The following is a 16,227-nucleotide window of genomic DNA, read 5'->3' as shown; positions in this document are numbered from 1 at the left end:
CCTCTCAGATAAAAAATATCGTATCCGCGGCTCAGGCTTTCGCGAATGAGGGGTGCAAGCTAGGATTTCTATACGCAAAGGAGGCTGTAAAGGCGAATGATCAGTTTTTCCGGGAGTTTTATGGGAAAGATTTCGTCGATACTAATTATTAGCTGTGTTCTAAGGGGAAGGGTGTGTAGTGTTTGAAATGAGCTCGGAGAGTCCGCCAGATTGCAAATATGGGTCATTTCGTTCCACTGGGTTTCGATCACTTTCAGGTAAACTCGAGACCTCGCACAGACCTGGACGTGACGAGGCCAAATAGGTCTGGACAACCCCCGCCCCCGCATGGGTGGCCTGGCAACGTAATTAAGAGACTATGCTGGGGCTCAGTTCTGGTGAGAAGCAGTGGGGTGAGTCTACATCTTTGCATAATACTACAGGATATAGGATACAGACCAAGCGACGATAGACATCATTTCAAAATTGCATTCTTGTCTATTACTGTAACTAACTGTCTAAATAATATTTGCGCGGAGCAGTAATTCAAAAAGATGTACGAGCTTGATATCGCCAGGTACGGAAAGTGGCCCAGCTCCAATTTTGGCGGCCTATCAAAAATGGCCTGTCAAGGAGTCAGAAATAGGCCGGAGAAGTTCTGCAAAAGGCCCGATCTCTTGCTGGTCGTTGTACCTTTTCCATGTCAAGGCGACGTTGGCCTCGGTTCCCAACGCGGCCGTCCTCATACAGCTAAGCTTACCAGTGATCCCGAGAAGTCAAGCCATAGCTTAGAATCAGGTCCTTGGATGGCTTTATCAGAGCGGCCGACTTCTGGGGTATAAGGCTATGTACTAATGTAAAGGATGTATAGAGTTTGAAATGGACTCGGGAAAGTCTACCAGATTGCAAATATGGGTTATCTTTCGTTCTGCTGTGTTTCAATAGCTTTTGAGAAATAGTATATCGAGGAATCGTAATATGTACTGAATGCGATAATGCATGTCTGACCCCCATGCCTGCATCGTGGTCTCCTCGTACGATTGGGATGGAGGAACCGGCTCTCGTAAACACCATTGGAACATGTCTGCCCAATCAGGCTCCATACAGCGTCGTTCAGGGGAGGGGTTCTCAGCGAAATGGTGGGCTGTGCGCCTTCCCAACTATTATAAATATGAGCCCTCCCCCCCATATTGCCAGCCACCTCGGCCGTATCCTTGCCATCAGTTCAACATTTCCACCCGCAGTTTGACCCCACACAAACCTTCCCTTATGCCGTCCCAACTCCGCAACCGCACTCGTGTCACCGAGCCGACTTCATCAAGTACAGCTTCGAGCGCAACTCTCGAGCAGAACCAGAATGAACCCACGCTCGGAAGATTAGGGACGAGGAGGCCTAAGAGAGGCTTTGGCGGATCATCTGAGAAATCACGCGTGAGCTCCACCTGCTACGGATAGGAAACACTGAACTAATTAGCGTTGACTCGCCGAATAGACCTCGAATCACGCAGGCTCACATAGCCCACGGATCTCAGCAGTGAACGCTTGCGGGCATCGATCGGAGAGAGCCTCGATATTCTCTCCCAGACCCAGGGGAACCACCAACGCAAAACAACGACCATTATATACAAAATAGAGACCCAAAATCGCAAGATGATTTCTGCGCTGCGGGAGCTCCTAGACTCCCAAAAATGCAGAGTCCTTGGGGCTTCAAAGACACGGACAATCAAACTCACGCCTTATTTGGCGATTTGTTGGAGGATCTGCAAGCGCAACAATGCCGTCTGGTCGAGGAAGGGGTTAAGGGTACGGAGCAACGAATACGTCTACTGGTCGTCGATTTAGTGGAGGATATGCTGGCTCAATAATGCCGTGTGATTGCTGCGAGGCGATCTATTGAGCAATATAGAGCAGGGAAGGAAGACGACTGAGCCGGCGGCCCTGTGCAATACGTGGTGTTGATTCCACAATTATAGACCTGTATAGGAGTCAACCGTTTATGATGGAATCTAGACAAGCCTCCATGTGATTCCCACCTTACGGCTTATGCTGTCCCGCAAATGCTGCGTGGTGATGGCACTTCCCCACATTGGTTGGTCCCAAACCATATTGTATGGGTTGTATGTGGTGTCAATGGCGTTTAGACTAGTTGATGATATTATCGGGTAGTTAATGGGAATGACCTGTTCGCATAATGATAGCATCTATGGGGATGACTTTGGTGGTGATCGTTTTGCGAGGTTAATGATTTTCACGACGCAAGTGCTCGGTAACTCTCGCCAGATATTTCAAACCTCAGCCGCAATTTGCCCCCGCTCTGAGAGAGGGGGGCAACCGCATTCGTCAACATTTACTTCAGCATCACCAGAAATATTCCACGCCGTTACAATAATGCGAAGTTTCTGCCTAGACATCCCACATCCTCCGTGGCTAATGCAATCAGGAAAAGCTCCACCTGTAGTACTTAGCAAAAGGAAGAGATGCCGCAACCATCAAGCTTATAGAAGACCAAGGGAAGTGTCTTGGCCGTTCAAAGTTCAAGGTTCACCCATAGGGCGGCCAGCTTCACTAGCTAGCCACACCCGAGAGCCGCTACCACAAGATGACCAGATTGGTAACTTAGGCAAGCTCTTTTAAGCACTTACGCAAGAAACGGAGATCGATGCATTACCCCGCACTTAGGCGGGCTTACGAGCCATCCGCCGTACCTCAACAATCGATAAAGATCGCGATCATATTCTGCGATGTACAACAAAAAGCGTCGGTTCGCACAGTCCGCCTTTGGGTTAGCTGTCTTGCACGCCTTGCGATCAAGCCTGAGTCAGCTCTGGGACGCCGTGACTTTGAGACAACGCAGCTACAGGCTTCTAATACTGGCCACCTCTTCTTTTCGGGACCTTACAAGAACCAGTGTGGGCTCCGATAAGCTCGATAAGCGATAATTAGATAATCGCACTAATTTGTCAATAATCGATAATTATCGATAATTGGCGATAATTATCGTTCTAGGCGGTGAGGGGCCCGGCAGAATCTGCCCCTCCTGCTCTCTGTTCTAATTAATTAATTAATTAATTAATCTTTATACTAGTTCTTTAAAGAATATAACTAATTTGAGATATATTAAAAAAGTAATGATTTGAGTTATTGCTTTATTAATCTAATAGCTAGCTAACTATTTTGCCTTAGATATAAAGATTAATTCCCTAACGCCTGACCTGGTTACTTTGCTAGCAACCCAAGTAAACTAACTATCCTATAGTACTACTATAAGGCATTCGCTAACCTTGCTAATACCCATTATTCCTAATCTCATTTATTAGACTAGCTTTATATTCTTTTTCTGGATAGTAATCCGCTTTATATGAATAGCTGCAAGGTTTATTACTAGAATTAGATTAGTATAAAAATTAGTATAATTAAGAAAAATGACTTATACTTAAACTCCGTAATAAGAAGCGCCTCCGCAAACTCTTGCAAAGCATATAAAGCCGAAGCTTGGATACGTATATCTTATCCACTTTCCTGAGCCAAAATCTCCTTTACTAATTAATGAAATAATGCCTTTGGAATTAATAAATCAGTACTTCTCTAATATTTTCTGATTTCTTAAAGGGCCTTAGCTATAAATCCAGTTAGTAAATATACTAATATTTTTACTAATTAACTAACTGCCAGGTCTAAACCTATATTTTCTCTTTTATATAATAGCAGGAATACGGCCTTTTCCGCCAAGTGTTTTTCTTGGAGCCTTGCCTATAAGAGCCTTCCTAGAAGTAATACGCTTGCCATTAGTTTGCTTGGTTCATACCATAGTTAAATAATTAACTAGAGATTACGATTACTATATCTTGATTAGTATAGTAATTAATATAAATCAAGAGATATACCATAAAAGGAGTTAATTAAGGGATTAATTAAGGGATTAAAGTAGTATAGTTAAAGGAAAGGTATTAGCTAAGGTAAAGTAATAGGGAAGAGTAAGGTAATAGCTTAAAAAAAATTTCATATGCCTTAAAAGTGAATTATTTTATATTATAAAGTCAATTTTATTTTACCTTACCTCGCTTACCTTTTAATCTCTTCTTAATAACTTAACTATACTACTATATAACTTCATACCATAACCTATAAGTTAGTATTCTAATATACTAATTAATCTACTAATCTCTATATAGATCGTCCTTATAGTATGTTCTATAGTAATAAACTATAATTAGTATACCAAATATATTAGTAATTGCAAAATATTACTAATTATTATTAAATTATCCCTAGAGCCTGAGGTAAGTCTATACTTATATTATATTAATCTTTATACTAATTATAATATTATAGGATAGTAGCCATATTAATATAATATCTCAACTAGCCTCTTCTATCGGATCTGTCCGTACTATTACTCGCAAGAGAAAAGCACTAACGGATCTGTCTCAAAACCCAAATATTATAAAAGCATACAAGCATAATAAAGCTCTTGCAAAAGATTCTATTCGTACTAAGATTAAGAAGGCAAAGGTAGCAGATTAAGGTGTAATTATAGTAGTAAAACGTAAGGTAGTAAGCTCGGTAATATATAAAAGTGCTTTACTATTAAGATAATAGGAAATAGTACAGGAGTCTACTATGAGTATTAAATTAAGGAGGTATTTTCAGAATATTCCTATACTAATCTTTATACTAATCTGGCTTTAGAGAATAATAAGGAAAGGATTAGAAAGCAGTTAAATAATTACTTGGCTATAGTAAGTATAGTAGCTCATATATAGCTTGGGATAATAGTAACCCGGTATAAGAAGATATTAAATATAATTCCGAGAATAATATATAGTTTAAAGAGATATAGAAGACTAAGGAAAAGCTTAATTAAGAGAAAGAGATTAAGCGAGTTCCAGAGAATAAAATAAAAGAAAAGGCTAATAGTATATAAAGAGCTTTGGCCAAGATATATAACCTCTTTTTGGATTAGTATAAAGATTAGTATAAAACTAACTAAAATAGAAATACAAGCATATTGAGTTTACGGTATAGTAGGAAACTTGGCAAAAGAAGAAGAGATCCTTATTTCATAAGATCAGATTATTATATAGCAGGTATAGATTTTACTTATCTTTATATTAATTACTAATTATTATATAGTAACTATATTACGCTTATTAGTCCTGCTAAATTCTTTATACCAGGCAAAAAGGCTATTTGGAGAAACTTGGCTAGTTAGGTATAAGGAGATAATAAATAGATTAACCTTCCTAGTCCTACTATTTAGTAGCCAGAATCCGAGGCTAAGTTAAATACTATTAGCTTTCACTTCTCTACTAAATCTCGAAAAGGCTACAAAGTAGTAATACTACTAGTATATACTAGAAAGGAGCCAAAGAATAGCTTATACTAATACGTTTTCCTATCTAATTCTAAGTTATGAGTTATAGAAGATACTATAGCTACTTAATAATATTTGAGAAACTTCTTTAATAAAAGTAGTAGTTAGCTAGGCACTATGTCTTTAAGATACTAGTAGTCATAAATTATAAAGAAAATAATTATAATTATACTAATTTTTATACTAATCTTACTATCCCTTACTAGTATTAATAAAAATACTCAAAATCCCACTTCTTTTCTAATACTTCAAGTATTCTACTATCTCTAAAGTCTTAGCTATTATTTGGGTCCTATTCCATAATACTATATAGCAAGTACCTAAAAAGATTTGCTCTGCTTTAGTACTTATTACTAGAATTAAGAGAATATTAATTACTATAAATAAGAACTTCGGCTAGCGCTTTCTTTATATATCTTAATACTACTATTAAAGTATAGATAAGTCCCTAATATTATATAGCTTCTTCTAATAATAATTCTCGTATTTGTCTTAACTTGCTAGTCATATATATTCCCCTAATATCTGAGTAATCTTATTAAAATTATCTAGTTCTCTCTCTACTAGCTATTTAATCTCCTTAACTAGTACCGAACTATTAGGGATAAATATCTGATCTCAATATTTCTCCTAAAGCTTTTTAACTTTAGTTAAGGTAGGCTAAACCTATCTTTTCTCCTAATTAGCCCTAATATACTTTATATAGTAATTCGGATAAAGTATAAGAGCAGTAGTATAAAGAGGCATATTATTAGACTTGCGGTAATATATATTAAAGACCTCTTACTCTTTCCGGATTCGAGTATAAAAGTCTTTATTATTTATATATATATTCTATTATACTATAGTTAGTATTATTAATTTAAGTAATAAAGATTAGTATAAAGATTAGTATAAAAATTAGTATAAAAATTAGTATAAAAATTATTACTTACTAGTAATCTATTAAATACTCGAATTAAAACATCTATTATAAAAAGCACCTAATTAATAATTATAGTATTTCCTTAAGTCTCAAGAATAGCTCTATAAAATGGTTTAAGAAAGATAGAAATTATCCGAAGCCTTCCCTAGTCTTCCGGACTAAGGTAATCTGATTTCAGATCTATAAAATACTTCTTATAATAGGTATTAAGATAAGTATATTACTAAAGAGTAATATTAAATATTATATACTAGCTATTCTATTACATCCGATTATTAAGAGGAATTATTCTCCTAGTAAGAGCTTTAAATCTAGTAATCTGACTAGGAAAGTAACGAATATATATAATAATATTATAAAGCTAGCCTAATAGTCCCAAAAGTCGAAATTTCATTTGTTTTTCCTTATTACTTAATAGGGCTTCCAAATCTCCCAAGTTCTCTTACTTATTAAGCGCCTCTACTTCTCTATCTATAAAAATATTATGAAATAAAAAGGCTTATATAGAAAGATTAATAATATATCCTAAATAATAAACCCGCTATTATAAAGTATCCTATTCTAATCCTTCTTCCCTTAGTAAATAAGCCTAAATAGCTTAATATAATATACTATTTATACTAGTATTATTACTAATAATAGCTCTAAGTTATTTAGTAATACCATAGTCTTAAAGTACAGGTTATAAAACCATAAATTAGTTTTCTCCTAAATAACCTGGTACTATATAAAGAGCTAGAAGGGCCTTTACATGATTCTTATCTTGTTATTTAATAAAATATATAATAATACCTAAAAGAAGATATTCTTATAGAGAAGTCCAGATATTAAGAGCGAGATAAATACTTAAAACTATAGACTAGAGTTTTTATTATATAATATCCTTTAAGCTAATCTAGTACTTCCCAAGCTTTTTTCTTATATAAGAGTAAGTTATAGAAAGAAAGGGCTGAGATTCTGGATTAAGTACTTAATAAAAGATATGAAATTCGGGCTATTTAACTACTCGAAAAGGTAAATTATAGATAATAATTAATGAAATTAAAGCTTTATAAATTATTACCCGATTAAGGTATTATTAAAAGATATATATATTAATTTCAGTTATTTAGCCAGATAACTCTACTTATAAGTAAAGCTATTATAGCTAGTTAATTACTTTTAATTAAAGTAGACTAATTTCCGATCCGCTCTTAATAGTAATATTATATACTAACTTGAGATAATTATATTAATTAGTAAAGACTGAAGTCAAATAAATATTTAGTAGATTTTCCTTTTTATAAGGAAGATAATAGTAGTATTTAGGTAGTTCTCCTGTATCTGGATACCCGAGACAAGTATAAGCCTAAATAGCTCTCGTAAGTTCTCCCTATTTAGAATCAGATTTGGATCGAGTCGAGTCTATATTAGTAGAGGCTTAATAGATTAATAAGGCAGATTCAGAAGCCATATTTAAATAATAGAAGATAAAGTACTATTATATATTAAAGAGAGGATAAAAGAAAGTATGAAAATTTTAATCTTTTTTGGAAGAAATAGTAGTATAAATCTTAGTATTATATATTAAATACTAGCTAGTCTATATTATATAATAGACTATTAAATAGAAAGTATAATAGTATATTTATAATAGTCTACTTTTATACTAATCTTTATACTAATCGGTTTATAATTAAACTAGAAAGCGAGATATTCATGTAATAGGACTCGCTTAATGGCTAGCTGGGCCCACTTTTATTAATAATTATCGAGGTAATAGGGCTCGCTTAAGGGCTGGCTGGGCCTACTTTTATTAATAATTATCGAGGTAATGGGGCTCGCTTAAGGGCTGGCTGGGCCCACTTTTATTAATAGAATTATTAATAACTGGATTAAATACTAGCTAGTCTATGTTATATAATAGACTATTAAATAAAAAGTTAAAAAGTCTAATAGTATAGTAATAATAGTATACTTTTATACTAATCTTAATACTAATCGGTTTATAATTGAACTAGAAAGCCGTAATGGGGCTCGTTTAATGGCTGGGCCCACTTTTATCGACGATAATTATCGATATCGATCGTTTATCGATCGCTTAGCCGATAACGATTACTAATCGATAATTTCGATCGATAATTTATCGGAGCCCACACTGACAAGAACAGGTCAAATTGACGGCCCGCCCCCAGCGTATGCGCAACGGCCGAGTTCGAACCTACACTCGAGTCCGGAAGATATGTATGTCCATCATAATCTCCACTGCGCAAGTGACTCACAGGGAGCTAGAGTTAGACGCTGTCGTCAAGAGGGTAGCACGCTGTCCCAAGAATCCTCCGCGGAGGTCCTCTAATTCGACGCCTCAATTGCAACCTCTGCCATACACTTTGGAGGGAGAACACGCAGTGTTGGAGTCCGAGTCAGGATCCTGTACCTAAGTGGCTGCACCGGGAAGTGCCCCACTTCCGGACCAGTAGGCAGGAGGCAATACACAAAGACACCTTTGATGTGCATGCCGTCTTGTCTCATAACCACTTCTCAAACGCATTAGGCTCTAGCCCCTTGGGTACTAACCATCCGCAGCGAGCTGTTCCGCCTTTCCCCAGTCGATGTTGACGGCGCTCTCGCATTTCATGCAACCAATCTAATTTACACTCGTCGACCGTGGGGGAACATGCGCACGATAACGTACGAAGCATGCCTGCCTGCCTGTTCCCAGCCACTCAACACAGGCATCCGTTCACATGCGATGGGCATGTGAGCATAGCTCTACCAATGAAAACCACCTCTTTGTGTCGGGATTGCCCACGGCCGCACTTGCACGGAGGTACACCTTCGGGATTTAAATCTAGAACTACTCCTATCACCTTCGTCCCATTAATCACTACCTCCGCTCAAGGGCGTTTAGGAGGTTACGATAGCTCGAAGAGCATAAGACCGTGGTGTCCGTTAATGAATTTCGAAAAACTACACTTTCTTTTACCCTTCTTAACTACGTGAAGCCAGTTGCTTGAGAATCCCTGTCAGGTTCGCGGATAATATTACTGACGTGCGAGTCTACGACCTCTAGTACTAAGGCCTTCTAATGGCGACGAGATCTTCATACACTTCCGATAGCAGGGAGGTCGATGCTTTATATTTTATAGTGAGTGCTATAATCTAGGACGGTATCTGTTGCTAATAATAATATTAATATAGGAGGTGAGTGCTGCGGTGCCGACGATAAGGAGAGAAGGGAATGGCTGATCGCAGGTGTCTTTATGGTGATATAGCGTATAAGTATAGCTTTGCCGATAATAGGGGGAGAAGGAAGTGACTGATCGCAGGTGTCTTTATGGTGATATAGCATATAAGTATAACTTTACCGATAATAGGGAGAGAAGGGAGTGGCTAACCGTAGGTGTCTTTGTGATGATATAGCTAGTAAGTATAGCTTTGCCGATAATAAGGAAAGAAGGGAGTGGCTAATATTATATTTTAGGAAGTATATATTATTTATTATATTAACTTAATAATATAACTGGCTAACTGTATTTGTTTTTATTCTATTAGTTTGTGAGTTAACTTATATACTTTCTGTGATATATAATGCTAATATAGATGAATAAATCTAGAATGCTAGCAACGAATGGATCTATCCGTGCGACGTTGCAGAAGTTTGGTTAGAATCGCCATTTAGTCATGAAGACTCTTCAAAATTATGCGATCGCTGTCGCAATATTGACCTAAATGCCACTCTCTCTTCGTTACATGAACCAAAGGACGGTTGTGATCTCTGTCAACTCCTCCTCAAACCCCTCGAGGAGGCCAGGAACAAGGAGCCCAAGACGCCACTTCTTGAAGCTCGGCAATACGTAAGGATCTGTGCTGTGCCAAGTGTGTGAAACTGTTCCACTTTGTTAAAGGTACTGGAATAGACAGCTGATACTATTTAGAGCCCCAAGATGACTCTAGAAGGTCAAATTCAATCCAACCCGGTCTTCCCGGATTTCTACAGGATAGCGAGCTCCATTTCAAGCTAATCAAGGAATGGATTCGACTTTGTGACGAAGGCAAATGCTCGCAAGACCGTAGACCCTGTCCCAAGCCCGATAGAGCTCGAATGCCAACCCGCGTCATTGATGTGGGAGATGGCTACCCCATGCTCTTTTTGAGAGACAAAGACAAAATAAGTCAAGGAGCACACTACGTTGCTCTATCCCATTGCTGGGGCAAGCCACCAGGAAAACAGGAGGAAACAACAAAAGAACAGAAGGAGCCATCAAAAGAACTGGGGAAGAACTGGAACTGGAGTACTACTACCAGCAACAAGGAGAAGAGAGCGCAAGGATTCCTGATTACAGAATTGCCGCAGACATTTCAAGATGCAATTGAAGTCACTCGAAAACTCGGCCAGCGATACCTTTGGATCGATTCGCTTTGTATTATTCAAGGCGAGAACGGGGACTGGGAAACCGAAGCCAAGAAGATGGAAGCGGTCTTCAAGAATGCTTATTATACGATTGCTGCCACCTCTGCTGAAGACTCAAACAAAGGATTTCTCAACCGGGCGCTGGAAAAGAAAGATTCGCAATATGTGACAGTGCCCAATTCCTCACACGGCAAAGTCTACGTTTGCACATCAATCGACGATTTCCATAGCGACGTAGAAGAGGGGGTCTTAAATAAGCGGGCATGGGTGTTATAGGAACGAGCCTTGTCACGCCGAATGATCCATTTCACGAAGAGGCAAACATATTGGGAGTGTGGCGGTGGGGTGCGTTTCGAAACGCTTACTTATATGAAGAAGTAAGTCCACATCCAGGGCTCAGTTTAAAAGCACCGCTTTTCGTCTTTATAATTCGCTTTTCTTCATTCATCAACCGTGTACTTACTAATAAGCTTGCTAATTTCTAATAAATTAGCGCGGAATTGTCTTTTCGAAGTGACCCAAAATTTCCTCGTTCTGTCAAGGATCGTTCTCTATCTGCTCAAATCGAGCTTTTTCAATCTCTCTTTGCGGATTACTCGAACTTAGGCATTACAACGGAGAGAGACAGGCCCGTTGCGATCGACTCACTAGCCATGGCGTTGGCCAACGCTCTCCGTACCAATGTCAGATACGGGATCTTTGAACTCTTCCTCCACCGAAGTCTCCTATGGCAACGGCCTCAGAATATTCCCCTGAAGCAAATAATTTACGCGGCTAGTAAGGCGCCTCCATCGTGGTCTTGGATGGTATATCACGGGCAGATCCAGTATTTGCAAAACGTGACACTCGGAGACATTGAGTGGGATAGCAGCGTTCAAATTGTGGAGGCCAAGGCGAGCGATGAGACTATTGGCCTGGAGAATAATAGCTATGTCTTGGAGGCTCGAGTGAGACGGCTTCAAGAGCTTCAAGATTGCAAGATCAAACCCGAGGGCGTTATACACGACAAGGAGGACAACGAAGTTGGGCATCTGTACTTTGATACTCAACTAGAGAACGTCCCACCAGAAGAAGTACGGTGTGCTATAATCGGAAGAGAGACTGGAGCAGAGGATGGGAAACAGAAATATCACGTGCTGTTTGTTACAGGACGCGGAAAATTTGGGAGATTTGGGAGGGTTGGAATGGGTTCGATCCAGCAGCGATTCATACTGTTTGATAGTCAAGACGATACGGCACAGATCCTCTAAATGTTTCTTCTCGCAGTTTGATTTTATCTATTTTTCTAAACGAGGGTTAGATTCTTCCTTCTCTTAGCAAATCAAACACGCTCAACAGACGCATGGGGCATCTAAGCCAGAAGACTTTCACAGATCGCCCGACTCTCATGCATAAAACTTTCCTCCTTATTAATATAAATACAAAATAATTATTAAAAATAAATCAGACTCATTTTCTCTAAACCTTTCCAGAGTTTTGGCAGGGAGGGACAAGAAACCAGAACTTGATATATATGGGCTTGGTGCGACTATTATTGAGGCTTTGGGTGGATTTCCGGACCCGGCAAAGAGGCCCCCTACATGGCAGCTATGGCATCATCATCTCCAGACCTTTGCAAGTGAGCGTCCTATTGCATCGATGCTCGCCAGCAGCCCCAACGATCGTCCATCGGCGCGTCAGATCATCCGCACCCTCTTTCCCGATGAGCTTCCTCCAATGGAATGGATACGGATAGGGTCGATGGGGTTATCCCCGAAAATTCCTCGACCGACTCCACGAAAAAGGGTTGTTTCCAGACGACACAAGCAACCAGATGTCACACGCACTAAGCCTGCCAAGTCTACAAACCAGGAAGGAAAGAAAAGTCAAAAACTCGGCGTGTCATCCCAGAATGAACGTTGTGCGAGGTCTCAATCTGCAGGGGGGCCAGATCAAACACCATTGAACAGGCGGAGACGCTCAAGATCGAAGAACGTCCGAGCTGAGGTACAGGAAATGAGGGGCGCGGGGAAGGACCTGCGGCCACGGCCCTGATTTATGGTGCTTTGGAAAGGACGGGGAGATGGAGATGGTGGTAACTGGAACTCGAGATTGTACGTCGTCTGAATCCTAAGCAGAGGAAGCAGGTGGTGGTTCCATCCTCCTGTAAACACCAGGAACATAGCGGCGCTCAGCGCTTGCTTCTCGGCCTCCGCGGCTCGTAGCTGCGGGTTGGTCCCCTTGGACGGTGTCTTGCTCACGGATAGATTGCGACCCACGATCCTCAGCCGATTTGATTGCTTAGTAGAGGGCCCGAATCGATCTCCTTGAATCCAAGTAGTGGGGAGTCAGATTTGGACCCTTCAATTCTAAAAATAGGCTGAGAACGAGCGCAAGAAGGGCCGAGCCGAGTGCACTCCTCCAAGCGGAACCACTTCCGAATGGATCACCATCTCAACATCCTGGAGGCTTCTTATGGTTGCACAACATTCATACATGGATAGATCGAAGTGGGGGTTCTTCTGCTTCTGGTTAGGCGATGTCTCTTGAAGAACTGGCACATTAAGACAGCTGTACAGAAAGCGGCGTTTGATAGGACCAGACCCCACCAGCGTTATTGCCTAAAGCGCTAGGTCTTGTCAATATCTTTGAAGTATAAACTAGAGCTCAAATCATCCAGAAACGATAAATACCTTAACCGCCCTATTTCTTGCCCACTAAAACGAAAACCCTTTTCCTGAATTCAGCTTTACCTATCCCTAACTAGGAGATGTATTACTATATGGACCAGTCGTTCTACTATAGTAAATGTAGAGCTTAGCCTCGTCATATCTAGCCAAGACGAAGCTGGGATGAATATACGAAAGCCAAAGCCAACGGGCACTACTATACTGATGCGATACTGGCCAAAGGCTTTAATAGAGAAGTATTAGTAACTGGGTCATCCAAAAAGATCGGCGATTGTCCCCAATATCTACCTGAAAAGTGAAGGTATGTATCTCCAAGATTAATGCGCTTTAATATTTGCTAATAGTATTAGATATTGGACAAGTAACTCTGTTATTTGCGGTTTCTTGCCCAGAATAGAACAGGCAGTAGGTATACGAGAGTAAGGGCTACTGGGAATGCGGGAGTATGAATGAATATGTATGGTTGGATCCATGCGACTAGTATAGATTTGGCGGTAACTAGGAATTGTTAGTGCTAAATATCTCAGTAATAGAAATTCATATCTTTAGCCTTTACATCTTCTAGTAATTTATCTATACTTATATAGTCTTGAGCCCAGTACTTAGCAATAATGTCTTTGAATGTAGCCAGAGAGACCAGGCTTGGATACCTCCCCTGGGTATATGCGTTACTTATCTCTGAATCCGAAAGCTCCTTGTAAGGTTTAGACCCCGTTATTATCTTGTAGAAGGTAGAGCCAAGAGTAAAGAGCTTACTTCTCGTCGAAATACCTTTAATCTCAGGATGTTTGTAACTGGTCTCATAACAGATAAGCGGGTCTTGCCCATTAATTGAAGAGCCAGCAAAGTCGCCCAATTTCGCTTCGAGACTTTGATCGAGGAAGACGTTATTATAGGAGATATCCCTGTATAATATATTTTGGGAATGGACGAAGGTAATCGAAGCCGTAATCTGTTTAATCCAGTGAAGCTATAGTGAAAGCGTAACGGGCTTGGTTTGCTTTGCTAAGTATTGTCGTATAGACCTATTACAAGCATATTGTAAGATTAGAACGTTTCCCAAGCTCCTGTAGTATCGGAGGACCCTATTGTAATCGTATCCGAGCCGTTAATAGATACACTTCTTCCTCTCCATAAATGGCAGTTTAGTATCCGGGGCGAACTTGATAATGGCGTTAAGACGAGCAACTAATGCTGCGAACTGTCTCCGGATAGTACGAATTGAAAGTCTGACTGTCCCCAATTTCGATTGATAAGCAAAGGCGGTGAGGCCTGGTGGTACGTGCTTACCCTACCAAAAGTCGCAAACGCCTATATACTATATATTATACCCCCTTTTCTTATACTTTTATTATTACTTAAAAATATTTATTCTTCTTTTTTTAATTTATATATATATATATATAAGTATAAGGTTAAAAGAAAGGAAATAAGAGATATAAGAAAAGAAGACAAAGTAAAGAAAAAGCAAGTAAATTAAAAATTAAAAAGAAAAATTAAACTTTAAAATATATAAATTATAAGCTGTAAATATTAAAAACTTAATATTTAACTTTTTTATAAAGTATTATAATAAAGTAATATTATAATTAAAAAAGCTTAAATAAAATTAAAAGATATTTATAAAATTAAAGAAATACTAGCTATATATTAAACTATATATAATAATATTCTATAATATAAAATATAATATAAATTTTTAATATATTTTCTTTTAAAATATATTTATTTATTTAAAATATAATTATTAGTTTACTAGTAATATATAATACTATTATATAGTTATAAAATACTATTTATATAAGGTTAGTAAAGTTATTATTTAGAAGTAAGGATTATAATATTATAGTATTAATATATAATTTCTAAATCTACTAACCCTAATAAGGTCTAGTCTACTAGTCGAGTTACCTATAAGATATAAGGTTATATAACTATATCTCGTATTTTATATTCTATTACCTATATCTCGTATCCTATATCCCGTAATTATATATATAATTTCTAAAGAAATAGCTATACTAATAATAATTAAAATTAAATTTAAATTTAAATAATATTTATATAAAATTATATTTCTTAATTAGAATTAATACTTTTATATATTTAGTAAAATATTAAAAAATATAATAAAAAATATATAAAGCTTTAAAAATAAATATTAATTAATTTTTTATAAAAGCTAATTTTCAAAATTAATTATATTTACAATTATTACTTTATATTATATTTTATATTTTATTACTTTATTTTATTTTTTATATTTTTTCTTCTTATATTTATAAAAAAAATTAAATTTAAATAATAAAAAAGTTATAAGAAAAGAAAAAATAATATATAAGTATAATATATAAGTATTTTATAATTTTTAATAAAGCGGATATTTTTATATTAAATTATAAGTTATAAGTTATAAATTAAAAGCTTATAATAAAAAATTAATATATTATTAGTTATTAGATTTTTATTAAAATTATTAATTAAGATTTTAGCTTTATTTTTTCTTATTTCTTATTAAATTAGCTTTTCATTTATAATAAAAATAAAAATATTAATTTAATATATAAAAATAAATAAAGCTATAATTTTTATTTAAATATATAATTATTATATTATTAAAACTATTTTAAATTCTTATATATATATTTCTTTATTTTATATTTTAGAGTTTTTTTAAATAGAAATTTAAAGCTTATTATATAATTATATATATTTTTACTAAGTAATAATAATATTAGAAAACGCGGCAGAATTAGGCTTATCGTGTAATTATATATACCCTTACCAAGTAGTGATCGTACTAGAAGTCGCGGCAGAATCAGGCTTATTAATCGAAATTGCGGATAGTTAGACTTTTAATTCGTACTGTCCGGAGACAGATCGCTAA

General features: G+C 37.2%; 2 protein-coding genes across 2 annotated transcripts; both read left to right on the top strand.

Moving 5' to 3' along the window:
• The first annotated feature begins 894 nt into the window (after window positions 1-894).
• On the top strand, window positions 895-1,956 carry K444DRAFT_398673 (uncharacterized protein). The gene is made up of 2 exons (XM_024872503.1): window positions 895-1,410; window positions 1,472-1,956. Exons 1-2 carry the CDS (start codon window positions 979-981, stop codon window positions 1,610-1,612), a joined length of 573 nt encoding a protein of 190 aa, XP_024737101.1. The 5' UTR covers window positions 895-978; the 3' UTR covers window positions 1,613-1,956.
• A 7,648-nt stretch (window positions 1,957-9,604) lies between these two features.
• On the top strand, window positions 9,605-11,052 carry K444DRAFT_722204 (HET-domain-containing protein; the record flags this gene model as incomplete). The annotated part of the gene is made up of 5 exons (XM_024888550.1): window positions 9,605-9,656; window positions 9,813-9,815; window positions 9,875-10,136; window positions 10,196-10,917; window positions 10,948-11,052. Coding segments are annotated over 5 exons (1,144 nt in total), but the record flags the coding sequence as incomplete, so codon positions are not given.
• Window positions 11,053-16,227: the final 5,175 nt, after the last annotated feature.

This window comes from Hyaloscypha bicolor (genome assembly GCF_002865645.1).
Source record: "Hyaloscypha bicolor E unplaced genomic scaffold K444scaffold_61, whole genome shotgun sequence".
In the NCBI taxonomy this organism is placed as follows: Eukaryota; Fungi; Ascomycota; class Leotiomycetes; order Helotiales; family Hyaloscyphaceae; genus Hyaloscypha; species Hyaloscypha bicolor.
The sequence above is the reverse complement of the archived record's forward strand: the minus strand, read 5'-3'. Positions and strand labels throughout refer to the sequence as shown.